The sequence below is a fragment of the Manduca sexta genome, chromosome 2, assembly GCF_014839805.1.
Source record: "Manduca sexta isolate Smith_Timp_Sample1 chromosome 2, JHU_Msex_v1.0, whole genome shotgun sequence".
Taxonomy (NCBI): domain Eukaryota; kingdom Metazoa; phylum Arthropoda; class Insecta; order Lepidoptera; family Sphingidae; genus Manduca; species Manduca sexta.
Genome location: NC_051116.1, coordinates 505,939 through 528,818, shown reverse-complemented (window position 1 = coordinate 528,818; position 22,880 = coordinate 505,939). Strand labels below are relative to the sequence as shown.

The 22,880-nt window shown below is 38.6% G+C and overlaps 3 protein-coding genes across 5 annotated transcripts in view; 1 reads left to right on the top strand and 2 right to left on the bottom strand.

Moving 5' to 3' along the window:
• Nucleotides 1-6,347, bottom strand: part of LOC115453042 — a 55,684-nt gene extending 49,337 nt beyond the window's left edge. For all 3 annotated transcript variants that reach the window (XR_005112245.1, XM_037437916.1, XM_037437919.1), the window contains exon 1: nucleotides 4,282-6,347. Coding sequence is in view for 2 of the 3 variants with exons in the window: in XM_037437916.1 (XP_037293813.1) it covers nucleotides 4,282-6,049 (1,768 nt within the window). In the remaining variant the exon portion in view is untranslated. The remainder of the gene's footprint in view (nucleotides 1-4,281) is intronic.
• Nucleotides 6,348-6,772: 425 nt separating this feature from the next.
• Nucleotides 6,773-15,042, top strand: LOC115454293 (WD repeat-containing protein 43). The gene is made up of 11 exons (XM_037437912.1): nucleotides 6,773-6,989; nucleotides 7,170-7,508; nucleotides 8,787-8,953; nucleotides 9,330-9,596; nucleotides 9,988-10,138; nucleotides 10,514-10,693; nucleotides 11,813-11,937; nucleotides 12,340-12,468; nucleotides 13,359-13,481; nucleotides 14,296-14,411; nucleotides 14,925-15,042. The coding sequence occupies exons 1-11, from the start codon at nucleotides 6,816-6,818 to the stop codon at nucleotides 15,026-15,028; spliced, it is 1,875 nt and encodes a 624-aa protein (XP_037293809.1). The 5' UTR covers nucleotides 6,773-6,815; the 3' UTR covers nucleotides 15,029-15,042.
• Nucleotides 15,043-16,708: 1,666 nt separating this feature from the next.
• On the bottom strand, nucleotides 16,709-22,366 carry LOC115454544 (rRNA 2'-O-methyltransferase fibrillarin). Its single transcript, XM_037437909.1, has 8 exons — nucleotides 22,185-22,366; nucleotides 21,056-21,238; nucleotides 20,616-20,688; nucleotides 20,099-20,201; nucleotides 19,443-19,613; nucleotides 18,696-18,817; nucleotides 18,039-18,162; nucleotides 16,709-17,704 (listed from the first exon to the last, which is right to left on the bottom strand). Exons 1-8 carry the CDS (start codon nucleotides 22,195-22,197, stop codon nucleotides 17,537-17,539), a joined length of 957 nt encoding a protein of 318 aa, XP_037293806.1. The 5' UTR covers nucleotides 22,198-22,366; the 3' UTR covers nucleotides 16,709-17,536.
• Nucleotides 22,367-22,880: the final 514 nt, after the last annotated feature.

Below are 22,880 nucleotides of genomic sequence, written 5' to 3'. Positions count from 1 at the left end.
TATAGGTCACAGCGTGATGTTATATAGCCTACAGCTTCCTCGATAAATGGACTGTCCAACACTAAAAGAATTTTTGAATTCGTACCAGTAGTTCCTGAAATTAGCGCGTTCAAACAAACTCTTCCGTTTATATAACAGTAAAGAAGTATAGATAGAATGAATGTATTAAGAAAAAAAAACAAATGAGACCAAAAAATCATAAGATTATTTCGTAAACACTAACCCCCTTATTCATAAACGTTTTTTATCTAAGGACGGAGTAAAGCTGTGATAACAAGCCTGTTTCTCAGTGCCCAACGACACGGAGAAATAGACATAGGGCCGTTGTGATTGGTTATTATTGTTGTATTTCAATATTAACCAATCACAACGGCCCTACGTCTACGCACTGCGAAGACTGCCATGACGTCAGCACTGAGAAACAGACTTGTTATCACAGCCTTACTCGGTCGTTCGATAAAAAACGTCTATGAATAAGGGGGAATGTCTTTACATAGGTACATTTATTTTGAGTAATCCTGGAAAGCTTACTGTATTTTTTTCAAACTGAATAGTACATCTACAAAACTGCTGCAGAAACCTAAACGGCCGTGGGTAGCGCCTACCAGTTGGAGAACAGAAACCGACCTACTGAATACAAACACGACTGAGCAACCCCACCAGAAGCGAAGGGTGAAATTTTTCAAAAGGTAACCTGAAGCAATTATTACTGCCTTAGTTAAAATAACGTGGTCCATTTAACAGAAAACAAAAACTTAGACAAACGTAAATAAACCTAAAAGGGAAGACGGTAGGAATTGTATGGACGCTTCGCCACTAGCACCACTGCACCTGATTGTAAGTGAAGTAGGATCCAAATAGTGTCGAATAACAAGAGAACTCCTCGCCAGTCGACATATTTAGCCTTTGTGAAACCGGATATACACAGGCTGACCCCGGAACGCGACACCTAGAATCTGCAGCATCCGAAACGCAAGCAGCTGCAGTATCAGTCATGCTGGTACTGCAGCAATCTAAATGTATAATTGTGTTATATTTATTAACATTTTTTTTTATCTTCTTTACATGTTATACTGATGTCCCAATTATAAAATCTTTCTTTCAAAAAAATGAGGATTACAAAAAAAATACGCTAGCGGGAACTGAATTTCGTATAAGTCTATGTAACATGTGGAGTAGCGAATATACTGACATCGTCGACTTCTTTCAATATCGGACGATAATGGTAATCTGATAAAGAATTTCAATAGAATGAAGATATTGTGACAAGCATTGCATATAGCAGATGGAAATTTACTGTGAAACAACCAATCTATTTTAGACTCGAGACTTTTGACCATTAATAGATGTGCTGGTAGTTGGAATAGTTTTTAAATTTAATGTCATAAAATTTTTGTATTTCAATTACTTCATAAAAATTTTATTTGTAATTGGTATCTCGAACACGTGACGCTAAGGTATATTGTAGTTAGCATTCAAATACTTCTGGCTTCATAGATTTTAATACAAATACATTTAACTATCTCATTAACTCGCTCTGTTCTACGACAATGTATATTACACATAGCCTAGAAGAACAAACGACAACGCTGACATAGCATTGTGTCGGCATTAATTCAGAAAAGCTCTCACTTATTTCTGGATCACAATATTAGTCATTGAATATATAAATACCACAATTTGGCTTGAGAGAGTTATGGCATATGTCGCAGAACAGATAACCGCTGGAGTAAGCGTGTTCGAGAGTGGAGACCGCGTCTTGGCAAACGTAACGACCTCTGGCAAGATGGCAGGACGACTTACACAAAAGGGCACTTACGACTGGATGCATAAAGCAAGAGACCGGGCTTTGTGGCGTACAGGACGGCAACAGGCTGATGATGATGAGGCATGGCAACCCTAGTAAAACAGCCTAGGTAATATGATATTATCTACGCCATAAACAGCGGTAATACCGAGAACATTACGAATCTTTTGGGCTTCAAGACATATGAATTCTGATGAGGGAAGTTTGGAAGCCAATTTTGTTCTTTCTATGGACACTACAAAGTCAGTACTACTACTGAAGTGGAGTGACATCTAGAAGAGTATCGACTAACGAAAGATATGTATTCCTCGCCAATCAACCTAACCCGGCCCCTTCCAAGGCAATTCTTGTGCGCTCTCCACACCGAATGCACGCCCATGCACAGAAGGGCATCTGCGGCTCTAGGCACGCAGTTCAGTGTGTATACCTTATGGTTATAACTACAAATTGAGGCCTGTGAGAGCTGGCTAACATTTCCTAGCCTCCCTTCCATCAATCCTGAGAGGGTTCCTTTTCCTTCCCCCACACTTCCCTCACCAAGCCCGACTGTCCGATACCCGATATACACATCCCAGAATGCGACACTCACATGAGCTACTATGGTGGGTTTTACAACTTATCTACGATGGTCGTTATCTGGCCGACACCTACCACCGGCCAAAAACCGCCATTACCACAAGGTTAATTTAAATCCGCGGTCCTATTAACCCAATAACTGGCATCTCCGCCGAAACAATTCCCTCAGTGTCCCGAAATAACGCAACAGATTTCGTATGTTTATAAATAGTTTTCATAAACGCGTAAAGGTCATTTGTTGAGTTTATGTATCGCTAAATGCATTCGGTGTTCTCACTTCATCGAGACCATCCCACGAGAAGGTTCGGGAAATACTGCAGCACGAGGTCTATTAACCTTTCAAGCATGCTGCAGAATTTAGTTTTACGCCATCTGGCTAATGTTAGCTCGCTGTGAGAGATGTAGTACCAGAAATGATGTCAGAAAACGCTCTAAAACTGCACATGAAATCAAATATTCAGGTCTGTTTTTGCGCTGTTGCGCTATGAATATGAAGATGAGAAGAAAGAATAGTTTTAGCAGATTATGTAGGCATCATTATTGTAGTATGGAGGTTCCGCAAATTTTATAAAAAAAAATACAAAAAGTTTCCGCCAATTTGCGCTACATTTGCTGTCACTAATTCCCAGACACTTGGCCGTACAAACACTAATATTTGATTATGTAGGTCTCCAAGACTCTGAAGATAATAAGAAAAATAGTTTTAGCAGGTTGTGTAAGCATCCTTACTATAGCAAGGAATTTCCGCAAATTTACTCTATTTTGGTTTCAATGTTCCCTATACACTTGGCCATACAAACATTAAATAAGGTAGGTTACTTCTGTGGAGTCTATCTACAGAGTATGTATTACGTGGGTATCACAACAGTGTCTATTGCTTCTGTCTGTACCAGCACTGATAAGTTCCGACATTTTAGCACAGTAAAGATTGAAGGAACTGCAAAGACGAAGAATGTTCGCAGATTCAAATCTCAAAGGCACACACCTCTGATTTTTCTAAAATTAAGTGTGTATTCTTTGTGAATTATCGCTAGCTTTAACGGCGAAGGAAAACATCTTAAGGAAACCTGTATACCCAAGAAGTTCTTTATAGGAATTTTAAATGTGTATGAAATCTACCAATCTGCATTAGACCAGCGTGGTGCACTAAGGCCTAATCCCTGTCAAAAGTAGAGGCTTGTGCCCAGCAGTGGGACAGTATATAATACAGGACTAATATTAATAATATTATAAGGATTAAGAATAACAAACGCAGTACATTCCACCTAGCTTAGAAAAGCCTTAATTTCGAAATCAGACACATGAATTTAAACTATTTCTTATGTGGCAATTCACAATCAGTTTTATTAAATAGTTCACAACAGAGAGAATGAATTTCGACATATTGTGATTCCCTTGAAACACTGACTTTAAAAAAGGAGAAAGTTATCAATTAGATGTTTTTTATGTAATTTAAAGTTCTGATGCTGTTTATGGGGGGCCGAGTCCTTTACCATCACGCGAAGGGCTCGCTCGTCTCTTTATTTCGTTGTATGAAAATATATTTCTACTTCCAATGTTGTAAATATGATGGATTAAATAGATATATTACATTTGTATGTTAGAAGTAAACAAAGAAAGTGATGAACGTATTTGGACGTAATTTTCATAGATATACTATATCTTCAATTAATATAATTAAAGACTATATCTTATCCTGAATAATTAAAACACTATACCCAAGGTTCTAACCCCCTTTTTATAGGGCTAGGCAAACATTATAATTAAAATATATTACATTTTAAAATGGATATATTATTTTAAAATTATTGTCCTCACTGAGAATTGAACCCATAACCCACAGCCCAATAGGCAAGAATACTGCCATTAAACCAATAGTGTTGAAAAAAGTAACTTACGTTTACCGATGATCTGCTTCGGACTTGGTGGAGGTTTATCATCACCACCATCCCCAACACCAGACAGAGTGTTGTTATTATACTTCTTGACGCTCTCAGCCCAATCCTGGATCCAGGTCTTATCCCCTTTGCACCGATTCAGGCTCAAATAGGACAGCTTCCCCACCATTTGATCTGGCGTCATGTTCGGCACATTCTCATGAAGGGCTTTTTGGGCGTTTTTGAGTGCTGTACTCTCAAACTTAGCATCCTCTAAGCCTAGCTTATTGCTTGGTAACGAAACAGGCACAGAAGACTCTCTACTCAACCTATGAATGTAGTCTGTCTGATCTATATCAGATTTAGTCAGGCTACATCTTCTGCGTACAGGCAACTCAACTTTCGGAGGACATTTTGAGCTGAGAACCCCTGAAGTTGTTACTGACGTGAAGCTGCCGAAGTCAGGCTCGTCTTCGTGCCTTGGAGGAGACTTAGCAAAGGTTTTCTCAGTAATAGTCCTCACTCTATTCTTAATTTTCTCTAGATAGCTCCGTGTCGATTTTATTTGCTTGGAAGTTTGCGCTGCTAAATCGTTTTCAGTCGGAGATTCGTAGCAGCATGAGATCTCTAGAACGTTCTTGTCTTTTGACACTTTGGGGAGCTCAAATGTCTGTTTGGTTAATGGACTTCGGAGGCCTGTATCTCTCCGCGGCTCTTTTGTGATCACTCTTTGATGGAAATCAAATATTAGTTCAGGATCTTTTTCGTTTTTAGTTTTAAGAGAGCTTTCTATCGCCTCATTTATTAAGTCTGCTTCAAATTTCCTGTCTATACTCATCCTGGCCTTCTGCTCTTCTGTATAATTGTCTCCTTCTATAGTATATGTGCCTGTTGAGGAGTTATCTGAATGCCTGTCGATATCATCATCTATGTACAATGGTTCCTTCATCATACACTTCCGAAACAGATCTGGAGTTTCTGAAGTAGCTCTAGGCTTCCGTATTAACGGACTCTTAGAATGTTCTGGAGTAGAGAGACCATTATCAGGCGTGAGGATGTCTAGTTCAGGGCTGGAAATGTCAGTCAACATCACACCTTCTGGACTGTGGTCAGCAATGTCCGCCATTGGCTTACTTTGAAACAAATTGCTGTAACTTGGTGTTCTTTGAACATCTCTTACATAGGAACTATTTTTCAATGGCAGGTTCAAGCCATGCCTGGTTAGAGAGAAGTTTTCGCTTCTAGACATTATGCTGTCTACAATGGGGCTTTTGGACACACGTTTGGGCTGTACAGCGTCGTTTAAAGGCGACTTTATGTGCCTATTTGTTACAGGACTTGTTACATTTGCAGAATTTTGTGCTATAGAATTACGTGCCTTTATAGAACCAGATAGGCCACTATCTTCCTGATCTGATGAAAAATACCCTTCAGAGTTGTACCCTTGAGCTTTTCTAGGCAGCTTGGCGCTCATAGGCGGTCGCTGGGCTGGCGGAGTCGGTCTAGTCACACTCGCGGACATAGACTGCACTCTCTGGTGCCTGGCTTGTGATTTCTTGGCCAACTCTTCAAGCCTGCGGTTATCGACCTTTCCTACACCAAAATCGATGGTGAAAGCCATTGGATGCGGCTTGGGCGCCTCGGACTCGGACTTGTCGTCTTGACCTACCCCAACATCCTCCTTTGAATCGGGACTGTCGGACGAAGACTTCGAAGTCGTGGGGTCCAGGGTTGTGCTCTGCCCGTCTGACAGAGGGCTGGATACGTCAGCTTCAACACTAACACTCATGTTTCGTCAAGGATTCGCACAAAATAACAGTGACATCATATTTCTACAAATCAAACACGCAAACCACTGTTTCACAACATCACATAACAAAGAGAGCACAGTACGGGTGGAATTTTAATTTTTCGCATATAAAAATAAAAAAGAACAGCATCGAAAAGTGGAACGAGAGCGTTAAAAACTAAATAAAATTATAATGAGCTCCGCCTACTACATTCGCGACGGACAAACGCGATGAAGTCCGAATTCCGAATTCCAATAAAAACGTCAGTTACTATGACAGGTGTATCGTGTATGCAACTTTGTAACTAATTAATATTCATATAGTAACACCGCTTTCGTTTTACATAATGTTCTCATTTGTAAAATATATTTTTTTTATTTACTTCTTTCATATTTTTCTAACGTTACCAATAAAATTAATTCCTAATAATATTGCAGCGACAAAAACGTTTCTTCATATATTAAGTATTTATGGTAACATTGAATTTTTTATCTATACTGCATACAATATGATTTACGCATGTTATTTCAAATATTCATAATGATTATAAATCCTAAAATGCAATAAAAAAAGAACATACGTTATATTTTATTAAAAAATATCAATATAGAATTAACAGATAATCAATATAAATATTTGATAGATCTCTAAATTGTTATGTTGAAATAATATTTTTATTGTAGAGCAATCATGTAATATCAACAATAACGTTACGTGAAACGTAACATCAACAAAGAACTGTCAGTTGTCACGTCGCTATGAAACATGGCAGAAGCGGGCTTTTCTGACGACGGAAAATATTATTCCGCAATCTCCCAAGACGGTAGATTACGGGTGTGGGACACAGAAACTAACATATTAAAGCAAGAATATACTCCAGATCTACATTTAACGTCCCCACCGTCATGTTTACAGTACATAAGCGTCCGACACTCTGCGGTGAGTTCAACACGTGGTTTTAATAACATTGCTCAGTATTCCATATTTAAATAACTATAATTACTGAAACATAAACTCATTCTTGCACGTCGAATATAAATATCTCGAATGTCACTCATCATATTTCAATAAAACAGATATAAATACGAACATAACCTAAAAACTAATTTAATCTTTCAGACTCCAAAACAAAAAGGAAAACGGCCATCTATAAGCGCAGAGGAGACACAATGTATAGCTTTAGGAACTACGAGTGGGAAGATCCTTATATATTCTATAGCAGAGGCGAAAGTCGAGTCAATGTTAGTAGCAGATAAAAGTCATGACTATCATCAAAGTAAGGTGACTGCGCTGGACTGGAGCAAGAAGTATGGCCTGTACAGCTGCAACAGAGAGAGTAAAGTGTTTGAATGGGACTTACAGAGTGGTGCAGTTAGGAATAATTATAATATTAGTGTTGAGAGTAATATGAAGCAAGGAAACATTGTTAGTGCCATCAAAATGGTCCCTCATACACAGGTGAGTCATGTTTGTGTTGTATTGTTGAGTAATATGACAATATGATATGCCATAATATCAGTTTGTTATAACTGTTTGTCTGATAATAAATAATCAACATGGCAATGATTTTAATATATTTGAGTAAGGGTGTAAGTATGTTGTTTTTTAGCTCTTGCTTTTTATTCCTTCCTAAACACATGTTTGGATTTAGAAACATACTCAATATCATGATGCTATAAATTAATTAATACTTATAAACATGTGGATCACACATGACACGATTTATGGTTATTAGTTATTTAAAAAAAAAAACAATATCGTCTCTGGCCTGGGTTGTGAACATGGAATCATAAAGTACTGTTGTATTGCACTTGTAATATAACTATTCCATCAAGGCAGTCAACTCAAAATTGAACCACTGAAAATAATATGTGTTGCTTTCATTATAATGGATCAGTGTGGGTCAGTGTTTTATGTTTTACTAGGTATTGCTTATGGCTTCGCTCATGTGAGAAGCCTTTCCCACCACAAACTCCCTAAGACACTACAATGTATCATCTATTTAAAGGATCAGATTTAAAACTAGCTAATGTTTAATCCAGGACATACTCTACCTGTATGCTTAATTTCCTACAAAATAAAAAAAAATCTAAATAAGATACAGGCAATGACACTTATAAAACAGTAGTTCTACAGATTCCTCAGGCAAATGGATCAATTAACCTACAAAAATGTAAATTGATATATTTATTTAATATTAATGGTGTGTCCAAATCCCGCAGAGTACAAGTACTATTTGTTTGTAGAGACAGCAAATTTTACTTGATGGTTTCCAAAAGGCTTGTCCACACAATCCAGTTTGCTTCTTTTGCACCTTATCATAAGGTTGATTCAAGCATATAGAGCCATTAGTCCTGCACCTGATATTTCATTGGTTGTGTCACATTGCCATCGCACCCGTCTATGAGAGTGAAGAATCAAAGAGTGCTACTGTGTTGTGCACACACTTGTGCACTATAATATCTTCTGTGTACATAGTTGATCTTTGTTGAGATTGGCTACCATGCTCGAAAATCGACTAACAGGCATCAGATACAAGTTTTGATGATGAGTCACATAGACATGTCACAAGCCATTGAAAAAATATAAATAATCAGCAGAAAACCCAATTAGCACTTAACCTGACCTGGAATGCAAACCCAGAACCTCACCATGATAGACATACTGCATACTTTACAACTGCTATCAAGACAGTAGTACATTAATATCTAAATTAACTATAAACATAATCTCCAGAACACACCAGCGCGTTTCCTGGTGGCAGCATCATGGCAGGTCAGGCTGTGGCGCCTACACAATGGAGACACGAGCCTCGTCAAGAGCTTCGGTCACAACACTGCACAAACCTCCCTACTGTGTCTGGTTGGTTTGAATGCCTCCTGCTGGCTTGTTGAGGGTTCGATGTGAGTATAGTGTACTTGTAATATACATTTTATTGTTTCTAAGTTTATTATCTATCCTCTGTTTACTATACATAGTAGAATATAAATTTCAGTAATAAGGATTTCTTGAAAATCCTTTCTACATAAAATAAAAAAAGTGAAATGTAATATTTTTTGCTTAACTCTCCTGTAAACTTGGTGTTTTTTTCATACATTATAACTTTCAACTTGTTATTAATAAAATCTGCTTTATCCTTTACCCCAACAAAATTCATACAGCATTTTAGTAATTATGTTAGTATTACCAAATCAGCCATAAATATAAGTTAAAAAATAAATTCAGTTGTAATTCAACTTAGCTTATGACTTCATGAAAAATTCACATTGTGCTTTCTAGAAATGAGCGCCTCCTCTCCTTCTGGGATGTGACCATCACAAACGACCACATACCCCAGGTGAATGGTGATGAACCAACCCCAAAGCGACAGAGAAAGAAGTCCCTCAACAAGACCCCAGTGGAGACCACTCCGATGTACAGCTTCGTGTTGGAGGACGCGCCGCGGATGGTAGATGCGGTGCTGAAGGAGCAAGATGGAACAGAGTTGCAGCTCGCTGCCACCACTAGGAGTGGTGTCGTGCATTATTATGGACATATGTTGAATGGGTGAGTTGTTTAACTAAGCTGTTAAGAGAGTAGGGCAATATGAAACCATTTTTTAAAGAGTTTTAGTTGAAGAAATAATTATCTATGATACTATTTGGTTTTTAAATTGTATGGCGTTCAACAGACTGTGAGCTAAAAGGTAGTACATTGTAAACATTATGACATCTTTGTGATATTTAATATGTTCAAAAAAACCATACCTAAAAACCACACAAGAATTTAAACAAAATACAACGGTATTTGAATCAGGAACCACCCGGTTCATAGCCTGTATGTAACAATCAGCAGCTACAGTATGTCCATTAACAAAGGCCTACCCCACAGATGTCCAGAACAAAAATCAATATAATCATTTCCTATATAATTTTAACCCACTCCATGCTTATTTTAGTTCATCAACGAAGCCCATAAAGCCATCAGTGACTATCCAAGTGACAAGTGCGGATGCTCACCCCATGCCGGCGCAGTGCTGTCGCCTGCAGGCAACCGGAGACCTTGTGCTCGGTTACACCAAGGACCCCGCCATGATGTTTGAGAGAGTGGTCAGTATGTTATAATTATAATAATGTGGTCAACCGATAAGCGGCTGCCAGCATGAGAATAAAATAAAGTTTATTTTTGTTAATCAATTTTTGACAGCCTGGGCAATCCAAATATACTAATTTTATTTGTTTCATAGCCTAGGCCTACGCCGCAGAGGCAACTACTACTGATTAATTAAATTAAGTCACAAAACTTTCTAGGTATAAGATTAAATTTTAAATGTAAAGTTGAGTAGTGGAAATAAAGGTTTTTTTATTTTATTTTATTTTAAAAGCCTATTTCACAATGTCTAAGTAAATGCTAATCTTTGAATATAATTTTATCTCTAAAACTAAACTCCACGAACAAATTGTGATACGCCATTTTAATTACAGACGCCAGATTTGAAAACAAAAACCCAAGTAATAATAAGAGGGGACGCTAAAGAGGGCAAGAAGAAACAGAAGAAAGCAAACGAAGTGAACAAAGTGCGGTCGGACGCGAACAGCAACGACGTCACGTACGTGGAGCCCATGGGCGGCGTCGCGAGGAAACGAGTCGTGCCGGGCGGCGAGGTTAGTGTCATACAAGTATCACTACATAGTATAAAACAAAGTCGCTTTCTCTGTCCCTATCTCCCTTTGTATGCTTAAATCTTTAAAACTACGCAACGGATTTAGATGCGGTTTTTTTTAATAAATAGAGTGATTCAAGAGGAAGGTTTATATGTATAATAACATCCATGAAATAATGGAGAAATACTGTGATTTTGTTATGTTATACCCGTGCGAAGCCAGAGCGGGCCGCTATGTTTTTATATACAACGTTCACAGTTTTTCTGTAGTGTATTTAGTATCGGCATTGCACCCGTGCGAAGCCGGGCGGGTCGCTAGTTATTATATATATTTACATTTATGTATGTTTTTTTAAATCTTTTTTCAAGTTTCATTACCGTGATGCACCTGGTTACGAAGTTGAACAGTATGCAAATAACATCTGGGGTTGTATACTACATGGACCTTGTAGAGACTAGACGGAATTTCCGTGCTTGCCATTCCTATTGTAATCAAATCTAACAGCTCATGTGATAGGACCCTTTCTTATTAGCTTATCTAGTTGTAAACATTCCTATCCTTGAGGTTAAAACGCCTCTTTAGTTCATTATTTTGTCTCCCGCTTTGCTATGGAGGGAAGTGGACAATTAATATTTCCAACTCCTCTCTATCTGTCTATTTGATTAATTTTGTTGATTTTGGGATAATGACAGATTAGTGTTCCTTAAGACTCGGCGAGCTTCACCGCTCGGTGTCATACAATACCACTGCTGATCCTGGCTTACAGGAGTTGTAGTGGTAGGTGTGAGGGCGGGAAAGTCTCTACCGTGATTCACCTACCTTATTTATATCTGTACCACCATTAGGTTGACTGGTAGAGAATGCTTATGGCATTAAGTCCGCCTTTCTTTTTTTTATTTCTTTTATTGCTTTAAATGACGAGATGCGCTTGCCGTTCGCCACACTGCTGCTTGGTGGCAGAGATAGAAATGCGATGATACCTACCAAGACAGAATCTCACATATGAGACACCTACCACCAGTAAAGATATCAATAATAAAGGTGCCCATCTGAGAAACGGCGGAATCATATAGTAGGGTCAAATAATGGACATAAAGAGTATACGATACATTATTACAGGTGGAAGTACCAATGGAGGCGCGGCTAGAAAACCTTTCACTGGACATTACTAGCAGAAGAAAAACGGCCGTCAGCGAGAACCTGACCAAACTACTCATACAGGGGCTGCATTCTAAGGACAAGAGGTTAGTATTCCAAATGATCACCTACATTGGCAAAGGGACATTGACACAACATATACGTACTAATATGCATAAACTAGTAATAGTCTGTAAATCCTTCTAATGATAATTATATAGCCTTCCTCGGTAAATGGACTATTGAACACTAAAGGAATTTTTTAATTCAGTCAAGTAGTCCTTGAGGTTAGCGCGTTCAAACATATAAACTTTTCAGCTTTATATAATAGAAAACATTTTCATAACTTGAGGCCTGCTTTTTTTTTACCGGGGCTTGGCACGGTGACTTCACTGCACCTAGTTAAACTAAATGAAGCCCAGAGAAAGTATTGCATATTATTACCTAGGAGATAATTGACCAAAGATACCTATGCTGAATGATTTTTTACAGTAACCTATCTGTTCCAGTATAATCCTAACGGTGCTGCAGCAAGACAACCCTCGCGTGGCGGACAGCACGGTCTCCTCGCTGCCGGCGGACTACGTGCCGCTGCTTTTGGAGCAACTAGTCGACATGGCCGGCAAGAAGACTAGCCAGTGAGTACATTTGATGGCTTGATTAGGTTCATGGGCTTTGTCGAATGGTGTCATAGAATTGAAAAAGGAATCGAGGGCCGAATAAAAGATGGGAAGATGATTCCAAAGGTTGGTGATTAGCGATGGATACATGGGGGAACTAGTCAAATAAATTATGTTATTCACTGCGGTTTATAATGACAATGACCTTATTATTTGGGTTTATTCACTCTGATTTATAACACCTTAAATTCTATTCCTATGTCGGATCGACACAACATGTTATCAATGTGACATAAAGGATTTGGTTAAGTTTTATGCAATCAAGTGATCCAACATAGGCGGCAGTGATCATTCACCAAGTAAACCTTATCCTGGTTTGCTCCCTATAACATAAAAAAAGTGTACACCATACTTCACTCCCCTCTGAGCTGAGTCTGTGTTGTCAATGCGTCTTTCACAACATCTATACATATTATAAAATAAAGTCTCCTTTTCTGTCTGTCTGTATGTTATCGATTTTCTCAAAATCTGCTGTATGGATATTTATGAAACTTGGTATGAAGATAGTTTAAAACCCTGGGTAAGTTATGGCCTACTTTCTATCCCGGGAAAATATATAGCGGGACTTTTATCCCGGAAAACATCTTCACGTGACAGACAGAAAAGGGAACTTTGTTTTATAATATGTATAGATCAGGCAGGCAGTGGAAAGAACTGATAATGTCTGTATCTCACTATTACTGTTGATCTTCATTTGCAGCCAAGTATTCGTCCAGTCGATTCTTAAACTCGTTTATGTTAAAATAATTTAATATATTATGTAACAATGCAAGTGATATGCGTTGTACCGTATTATAAACTATATGAAATAGTATAAAAAGCAGTGCAAGTAATGTCTCGTTCCCCAGATGTGCGTCGGTGTGCACGTGGTGCGGCGCGCTGGTGCGTCGGCACGCCGCCCTCCTCCTCGCCGCACTCGGCGCCGCGCCCGACCACCACCTCGCGCAACTGCTCGCCATCTTCACGCACAGGTACTGATAATGTAGAAGATAAAACTTATATCACACCTTGACTCTCGAAAAAGTAGGCAGATATGCATCCAGCCCTGGTTTACCACGTTTGGCCATGTTTGCTGTACTATAGTGTAATATAAGCCAGTCCATCGCCACATTGGTTACAGATTCTAACCATCTCGCGCAACTACTCGCCATCTTCACGCTCAGGTATAATGTAGAAGATAAAACTTACGTCACACCTATATCCCCGAAAAAGTAGGCAGATATGCAACCGAGACACCCACTTTTGGCTGAGCTTGCCGTACCAGACTCAAATTCAGTCCCCGGACTGACATTTAGTAGAAAAACCTATCACTGTCCAAGCAAGGGTTTGAACCTAAAAATTTTGAGTAGTGTCATACCTCGCACACTATATAAGTACGGTTTTATGGTTTTGCATACGGTAAAAAAGTTACTATAGAGACTTGTTCCAGAATCAATTAACATGTAACGAAACATATACGAATCTACTTTTGGCAACTTATAAAGAATGTAACCTAATATCTTTTATTATAAGCAATTACACTGATCATCAATCATGTGATATATTATCTTACTTCTTACTCATGTACTAAATGAGAAAATGTTCTAATTTGTTAGAAGGAAATGGAAATGCGTGTTTTAACTTTTAAGGACTTTGGTAAGGCGAAAAGCTCTTCGCGCAAACGAAGCCGCGAGCAATACCTAGTGTTTAATATTAGCATAGCGACGTCTGAATACACAATTTAAAAATTCAAACTCAACTCATTGTACATATCAACATCCTTTCAAACTACATCTATCTCTCCAGACGGTCCCACCTATGCCAGCTGCTGAACCTGAAGGGCCGCGTGGAGCTGACGGTGTCGCAGCGCAACGCTGCGCATGCGCCGCAGGACCAGCAGGACGCCGTGCTGGACTACAAAGGTAACACGACTATCTCGCTCTTTCATGCTTCAGATATGACAGATCTGAGGTCAAAGACAAGATGGTACTAACACTAATTGAAAACAATAATGTATAGGATTGACATACCCTAACGTTTCTGGGGCCATAGACAATATAGTTAATAATACTAATAGAAAAAAAGTATCTTAACATTAGATCACGTGGTCAAAGTAAATGAGTTTAAAAAAACGGGTCAAATGCGTTAGTCGGAATCGCGTACTAAGCGTTCGGAAAACTTGTAGGTAAGGTATACAAGTTCAAACTTGACTTTGCTGTTCGATCCCTAGACAGTGTTATTGCACCAACCGCAAATAATAAATTTGAAATAGTAAATTGGATTATATTTGTTAATAAAGTACATATTTACGGTTTTCATATTACTTCCTTCACATGTGCCGTAAGACATTGCTTGCGTGACTCGAATCACTTTGCATTGCCCGTTTAAAAAAATCATACTTGCCACACATATCCATACTATTGTATATGTTCCAGACACATCATCAGACGAGGAGATGGAGGTGGAGCAGTACCAGTCGGACAGCGCGCACTCGTGGAACGAGAGCGACGAATCGGAACATTCCTCAGACGGGGAATAAATGTATTTACTATATTTGGGCGTTTTATTGTTATATCAGACTTTTAGACACGCGCAGACACACATACACACAGACTCCCTCACTCACACACACACACAGACTCCCTCACACACACACACACACACACACACACACACACACACACACACACACACACACACACACACACACACACACACACACTCACACACACACACACACACACACGCACGCACGCACGCACGCACGCACGCACGCACGCACGCACGCACGCACGCACGCACGCACGCACGCACGCACGCACACGCACGCACGCACGCACGCACGCACGCACGCACGCACGCACGCACGCACGCACGCACGCACGCACGCACGCACGCACGCACGCACGCACGCACGCACGCACGCACGCACGCACGCACGCACGCACGCACGCACGCACGCACGCACGCACGCACGCACGCACGCACGCACACACACACACACACACACACACACACACACACACACACACACGTGTATAAACACAGGCGCGCGCCTTTTATCCCCGAAGAGCGTAGGCCACAATTGATACACCTATGCCTTTCGCCATGTCTATTCGGTCCTATTATGTGATAAGGACGAGCGTTTCGCCATATCGGGCACAATTTCTAGGGCCCGACACAGAAATCGGACCCCGAGACCTCAGCACTACAGTTCTGCCATTATACAACTACTCCACCGAGGCCGTCAGATTTATAGTTGTGGAGTATTTTGCCAGTTGCAGACAAGTCGTGAGAAACGCGAGAATGTTTTGGGCGAATGGTATTGTACGGTTGATGTTATTGATTTAAAGTATGGGAGTTACACCCCTAGTGTATATAAATTAAACTCAAGAACGGCACTGTAATAATTATATATTCAAAGTTCGTTAATACACAGCGTACTTAGGTGGTAATACGTGGACGTACTGAATTAACAAAGGCGCACGTCGCTTTTACATGGCACGCATGGTGTGACAGCTTCCCGCACAACTATGTGCACTTACATAGCTACGCAAGTGTGTGTCCCTACAGTTTTGTCTATTAACTTATGAGTGCCATGTGACTATATTCACTGATGGTAGGTCTTTCATACGTGAGTCCGCCTGGGTATATATCATCGCAATGTCTATTTATGCCGCAAAGCAGCAATTTAGTCACTGTTGTGTTCCGGTTTGAAGGATATTGTAGCCAATGGTTACTACTGGACATAATAAGACTTAACATCTCATGTCTCAGGATGGCGAGCGCAGTGGAATATAAAATACTTTGTAATTCAGGGTGTTGGATGGTGTTTCTTGTTTATAGGCGGTCGTGTCGCTTACCATCAGGCGATCGGTAAGCTTGTGTAGTCACACATTAAAAAAAAAACTAGTTCAATACGTGCACACTCATTGCCCACTGTTAATTTGTGCTCATGTCATGTGCCGTTTAATTTAAATACCAGTGAATTCTCAAGGTAATGACATCCCCGTGCTCCAAATAGATGACTTGACATAGATGTAGTCAGGCACAAAAATGACTAACAAATTGAAAAATTCACATAGCTGTTATACTTAACTGATGTCCATACTAAAAAAAAATATTCTAGTTATAAACTACGGATTTATTTTACAACTATGCAAGTGACGAAATTTTTAAATTATTTTGAGAATCTGAGTAATGAAATAAAACAAACACATTCAATCGCACCATCATATATTTCTCATTTTCTTAACACACTCGCGTATGTCCATACAACTTATAACTAAAATACATTGTATCTTGGAATTAACTATGGCGTCGTAACAGTTTTGTGTTATATTTTTTCACCAACCAGTTGTATAGGCGACCTCTAATGTCATACAGGTTTTATTTGTAGGCCATTAGGTGTCACTTACGATTGAGACAAAGTTGGCGCGTGACTGCAGCATCATTACAAACAGTTGTCCACTAAGGCCATCGTTGTACGTCACGCGTGTAAAAATAAGAGCTATAGCATTGTGGCAAACACATCCGGTGTGATTTATGTAGCTGAAGGTATAATAACCAAACTTAAACATACTATCGCGTGGTGATTTTTTGCGCGCAAGTTTATTAGTTGTGTTAGCCACATGTTCGTAGCGCAAATTTTTACACTCATCACATGCTGCGACAACCTAGTAGATTTTTAAACACGCCTGGCGCACGGGCCTATCATTGCGCGTTTATTAACACAACAGGTGTGTAAATTAGTCAACGTATCAATTCAATAAAACGTATGTAACAGTATACTAAGACTTCTTTCACGGTAGATTCCACTACGCAATACAAAAATAGAATATTTTAGTATCATAGAAGTCTTTATATTTTCTAAAGCATAAACGTAAAAACATAAGTTCTCTTATTTCAAAACATTTTCGATTGAAATTAAAATGCCTTATTTAATTATAAAAACACCATTGTTACAAGAGACATGCTCTTTTAACTTTTACGGCTCCAGATAACATCAACTTGTAAAACTGCTCAAGTCCTTAAAATTAAGTTATATCTACGCGTTCTTAGGCGGTGGTCTGAAGACGCCCACAACAACTGCGTGATCTCTTTCATAGGGCTCCAATGTTAACTGTTCTTGTGGTTTTAGTTTGTCTGCTTGTAATTTTTTAACTTCCGCTGCGAATACCGCTTCCGGTTGTGCCGTTGAGTCTATACAAGATGCCTGCGGACGAATATTGTGGTTTAAATATGGGTAGTAGAATTGAGAGTTCATTGGAGTGTAGAAGGTTACCTCAGTGAGAGAGTTCAATTTTCAACATGAAAAATTTAGATTTTTTTTATCGTCATAGGTAAATATAATGTAAAATATCATCATAATTATTTAAAAATGCAATATAATATATCAAATGATAGTTGCAGATGGTTTAAAGTTTGAAATATAGTCCCAAAAAAAGTTCAATAGCCTATAAATGTTCATTACTTGGTCTAGTAAAACAAAACCAATGTGTAACTCTAATTATGCCTAAACTACAATTACAATACTAAAACATACATACCTTAATTGATATAACGAAATGTCCCCCATTTTTAAGGAAGTGTTGTGCGTTTAAACTAACTATTCTTGCCTGGTCTGGTTGGGCCACATCGGCAAATATTGTGTCCACCATGCCCACCAACATTCTGTAAAAGAGAAAATTATGAAGACTCTGTGTATATACACCAGTTGGTCTATTGGACCAAACATTTGTCAGAGAGAGAGTTCAAATTTGTATCCACATAACAAATTCAGGTCATAGGATATTCATCATTGTTAAGTTATCTTTGATTCGTTGCAATGGTTTAATCCTAGAAAACTAGCCAAATCCTGACCCAAGCTATAATTTACTCAAAAGTGTGTTTGGTGGACTACTGCCAGTACAGTCATTTAGTACAGCTTTCTAAAATCTGGCCAAACGATTATGATATCTAATGTCAATAACTGCAAACCATGATGAACTAGCTGCAAAAAAACCGAGGGTGGTCAATAGCTCTAGATATATGTAAGGTCCTAGTATATTTCCCACTCCTCACAAGACTTGAAAATAATGTCAAATTAAATAACCTCCTCTCTTTTCAAGTTAATTACAATAGCATTAAAGCATTGATTGGACCAACATAATTTTGACGTTAATAGATCACAGAAGATTAGCTACATAAGTTCACATGTGTGTTACCTGTATTTGAGTGGATGCCTGGCGTCCTCTATGATGGGTATGATATTCGTCCTCTTCTTTGCTACATTTATTAAATCTCTGCCGGATCTGTGTGAGAACTCCACTGCATACACTAGACCTTCCTATAAACAAAAAAAAATATTATTTCACTGTTTTTCTAATTTTAAGCAAATAATACAGTAATTTGACAAGTTGAACTCAATTTACATGCTTTTTTTGGCTAACAAAGTAATGTCTGAACTTAAAGCTAACTATATTAAATATTGATCCGATAGGTAGAGACTGGACAACAATAGCAAAGGACAGAGTAAAGTGGAAGGAGCTGGAGGAGACCTTTGCCTTTAAGAGGCATGCAGACATGGCTGTCAATGGAAATTAACATGAGATAACTTTAACACACTATTTTTTATTTTATCTTAACCACCTAATAACTAATTATATGCATATTATCAGTCCTTCATTTGTAAATAGGCCGTATAGGCCGGGGCCTATGGACACCAGCCTTAAGGGCGGCAGATTTCAGAGGACGCTCAGATTCAATTAATCATTTGTTTAACTTTAGTGCCTTCCACAATACAAATGGAAAATTATTAAGTATTTTAGAAACCTATATACATAAACCTACCTACATGGGACGGCGGAAATAAAGTGGTCTTTACTCATAAAACATATAAATCTGGTACTGATTATTATTACAGTACACATTGCTGATTAAAAGCTTTTATTATTATATAAAATATCACTCACCGGTCCCACAATATCAGAGACATGACTGACAGTAGTACCGCTAGCAGCACCGAGATACAACACCCTGGACCCTGGAGGCATGTGTATGGCGTCAACCCCACCCATGATAGCCGCAGCTAACTTAGATCTGAATGGATTCCACACGCGGTATTCCACCTTCTCTCCTTCATTCTGGGAAAAAACTGTTTGTTATTATGTGTTGGGGTTGAGTGGGGTTGGAGTGAATTTTGAGAGGTTTCAGAAGTGGGTATGTGGATATAGTCTTCATGAATAGGTCAAGATTAGAGGGACCACAATCATCATTAAGAGTCCGAGACTGGTATTAAGAATGTCACTTGTGAAAATCATCTTTGATACAAAAATTACAATATTGTGGTAGTTTAATTGTCCATATACAATATTACCATGTGTATGCACTAATATATGAGGAACATATTAAGTCCTCTGGCATTCCAAGACTTATTCTGATGTTTTAAAGTTACAAAATATTCAATATCACTAGAGCATGATGAAAACGATCTTGTAATTATCATTTGCGCCAGCCATTTGACAAAACTGTTCATGTCAATAAAACATTTAAAACCCATATCAAAGTAACATATACTCTCATTAAAAGCCTCGAAAACAACGCCTGTACAACTAAATACTTTACTAACCTCAACTGATATCCTCTTTTCTCCGTAAACCTCTGAACCTGGCACCAAGTTTTTCGTGACCAGTGCATCCTCCTTCCCTCTTGCAATGAACACGCCAGCATGTCTGTGAAATATATTGAGTTAGAATATGGACTTGTATGTTGTGATATTGTTTTATGTAAGTGGTATCAGTAATATAAAGTTGGCTTCAAGCGTTCGCTTTCAGAAGAACGAAAGTTATATTGTTAACATCATTTAAATTGGTTTAATGTCGTTTACATAAAAAAGTTTTGTTCAGTGGCATAGTTGTATTATTATAGAGTTGCAGTGTTAGAAGTCTCAGATCCATTCTCCAAATATGGAAGTGATATTAGACTTTTCTGTTCAGCATCAGCCTGGAAGCCGATCATCCTATGCAATAGACTTGCTCCCTATTGTATGACATCTAATGTAGCCGACAAAATGTACCTATGTGACACCTTCAACTCCCTTGTGAAGGTGTAATACTGCATAATATGTATGTAAACAAATGACTAACCTGTGAGGCTCAAGTATAACTTGTTTCCCTCCTTTGAAGCCCCCTCTGCCGCCGCCTCCGCCACGGCCGCGACCTACGACAACAACAGTATTAATACACATTCGTAACATTATTATGTCTGTCTGTATGCTGGGGCAGACATCAGTAGTGGGTATGTGGTATCATAGTCTTCACGAATAGGTCGAGATTAGAGGGACCATGTTGTCATCATTTGATATTCAAATAATAGTAGCAATAGCTAAATGCATCAGAAACATATTTCAACTTATAAACTAGTAATTTAATTTTATTTATGTATGATAATAAGCTATCTACAGTGGAAGAATTTATCAGTGCCAAAATTTTAATCAATAAAATTTAAAATAGACTGCTAAATTAAAAAAAAATTGGTTATAACCTGTGCCGAGTCTAACTTATCAAACTCAAACAATGATACATACCACCTCCTCCCCTTCCTCCGAAGCCTCTGCCCCCGCCCCCACCGCGCTTCTCAAACTTGCCGCCGCCGCCCCCGCGGCCACCGCCGAAGCCCCCTCGGCCTCCGCCGCCGCCCCGACCTCCTCTGAAGCCGCCGCCGCCTCGTCCACCGCGGCCGCCACCGCCTCCGCGACCTCCGTTAAATTCTGCAAGATATTGAAAATTAATTTGCTATTCTTTGATGATATGAAATCTGGAATTGTCAAGAAAATGGTAATAGACTTTATGTAACACCTTACAAAGCTAGAGAAGTGTTGGTTACACCTCGGTCTATCCGTAATATATGAAAAATGTGTGATGTAAATTACCATGTTGATTTTGTAGCTCACTATTCAGTTTGCATTATAACAATTTTGAACCGCAATTAGACCATAACGCTGGTAGAACTATTGTTTCATTGTGCTTTTTCTTTGTAAATGTTCTAGTTACGTTCTCTAGACAGACTTGAAAATTATGAATGTGAAATATGGAGTCAAAAAATTCTCCACGTGTGGGTCTATAAGCACGGGCACTTCCGAGTATAGCTCTAACCTAATTATTTCGTTTTAAAAGCCAACGTGTTGGAATTGTTTATTTCACACCTCGTACTTTTTTATGTACGGAATTCAGAATTAGCCAATGCTACTAATCAAAACATTGAATTATACAATTTATAAGTCTATATAGAGAAATAGAACGCAAGAATTATAAATAAATAACACGTTTTAAACAGAGGATGCAACTAGCGTGGTTACCATAACATAACCTAACTCACGTCACATTTTTCACAATTTTACGGATTATTATGCAAGTTAAGTTTACCGTAAGTAATTAAGACTTCTAATAGACAAAATTTTACGCATTTACAAAATATTTTCAATCAGTTACCGATGTACGTATCCGTTTAATTAACCTCAACCAAACAAAAATTTTACCATTATAATTTTTGGTGCACTGTATTTAACTTGAATGGAACTCTTCGAAAAGTTGTTGAAAGCTATATATAAGTTTAAAAAGTCTATACAACAGTGAATGCGACCACGTGTGCTTTGCACGACCCACGCGACGCCGCTACCATTTTACAAAGACGATAAGTCAAAGAATAGAACTCACCTGGCTTTCCCATTATTTATGTGGTACTATCTACACTTTTTCAATAATTTTACTTATCTTCTTCACTATCTATACACAAAAATAAAAAGTAACTTCTTCATAAACCGCGCGGAGCCATCCCACCGCGCAGCCGCCGCCGGAAATGACACCATGTTGAATGGAAGAGTGTTGCTACCAGTGGTCACAAATTGAGAATAAAAAAAATATTCGGTGTTGCCAAGACATTTCGTACCTATAAAAAAAGTTACTATAAAAGGAAAACAAATAATAATAATAAATTGTGTATTCAGTACTTATTTCTAAAATTCACAGCACATTGTAGAAATACTTTTACTGTAGTGTAATTTTTCAATTAATTTTAATTCCAAATACGTAAATGAGTCTAGTTCGGGCCATACACGTTGCAACGTTGTTTCTTTTTCAAGGGGTTTCAAAATCTGAAATATTTATTACTGCAAATTGTCATTTACACTTGATTCTCTTTGATTTACACCATATATATTATAATTCTCTTTGCATTTACACTTCACAGCTCCCGACTTGGAAGCCGTCATTTATATAAATATAAATACTTTCCGTGCGTTCGCGATCGCCTAACTAAAACTTGGCTAGAAAAAGATCACTGTGTATCGCAATTCCTTACCGCCCATGGTAATTTTAAGGGTAAACTATTCTCATTTAGGCTGGTTGTTTCTC

Excerpts from the sequence above, each read along its gene's own strand:
- LOC115454544 (XM_037437909.1), bottom strand. Across the intron at positions 20,689-21,055 it reads CGGAGGAAGGGGAGGAGGTG|GTCGCGGCCGTGGCGGAGGC; the intron begins GTATGTATCATT and ends TTGTTGTCGTAG. Across the intron at positions 18,818-19,442 it reads TCTCTGATATTGTGGGACCG|GAAGGTCTAGTGTATGCAGT; the intron begins GTGAGTGATATT and ends TTTTGTTTATAG.
- LOC115454293 (XM_037437912.1), top strand. The coding sequence starts at position 6,816 with ATGGCAGAAGCGGGCTTTTCTGACGACGGAAAATATTATTCCGCAATC. Across the intron at positions 12,469-13,358 it reads GCCGGCAAGAAGACTAGCCA|ATGTGCGTCGGTGTGCACGT; the intron begins GTGAGTACATTT and ends CTCGTTCCCCAG. Across the intron at positions 13,482-14,295 it reads CTCGCCATCTTCACGCACAG|ACGGTCCCACCTATGCCAGC; the intron begins GTACTGATAATG and ends CTATCTCTCCAG.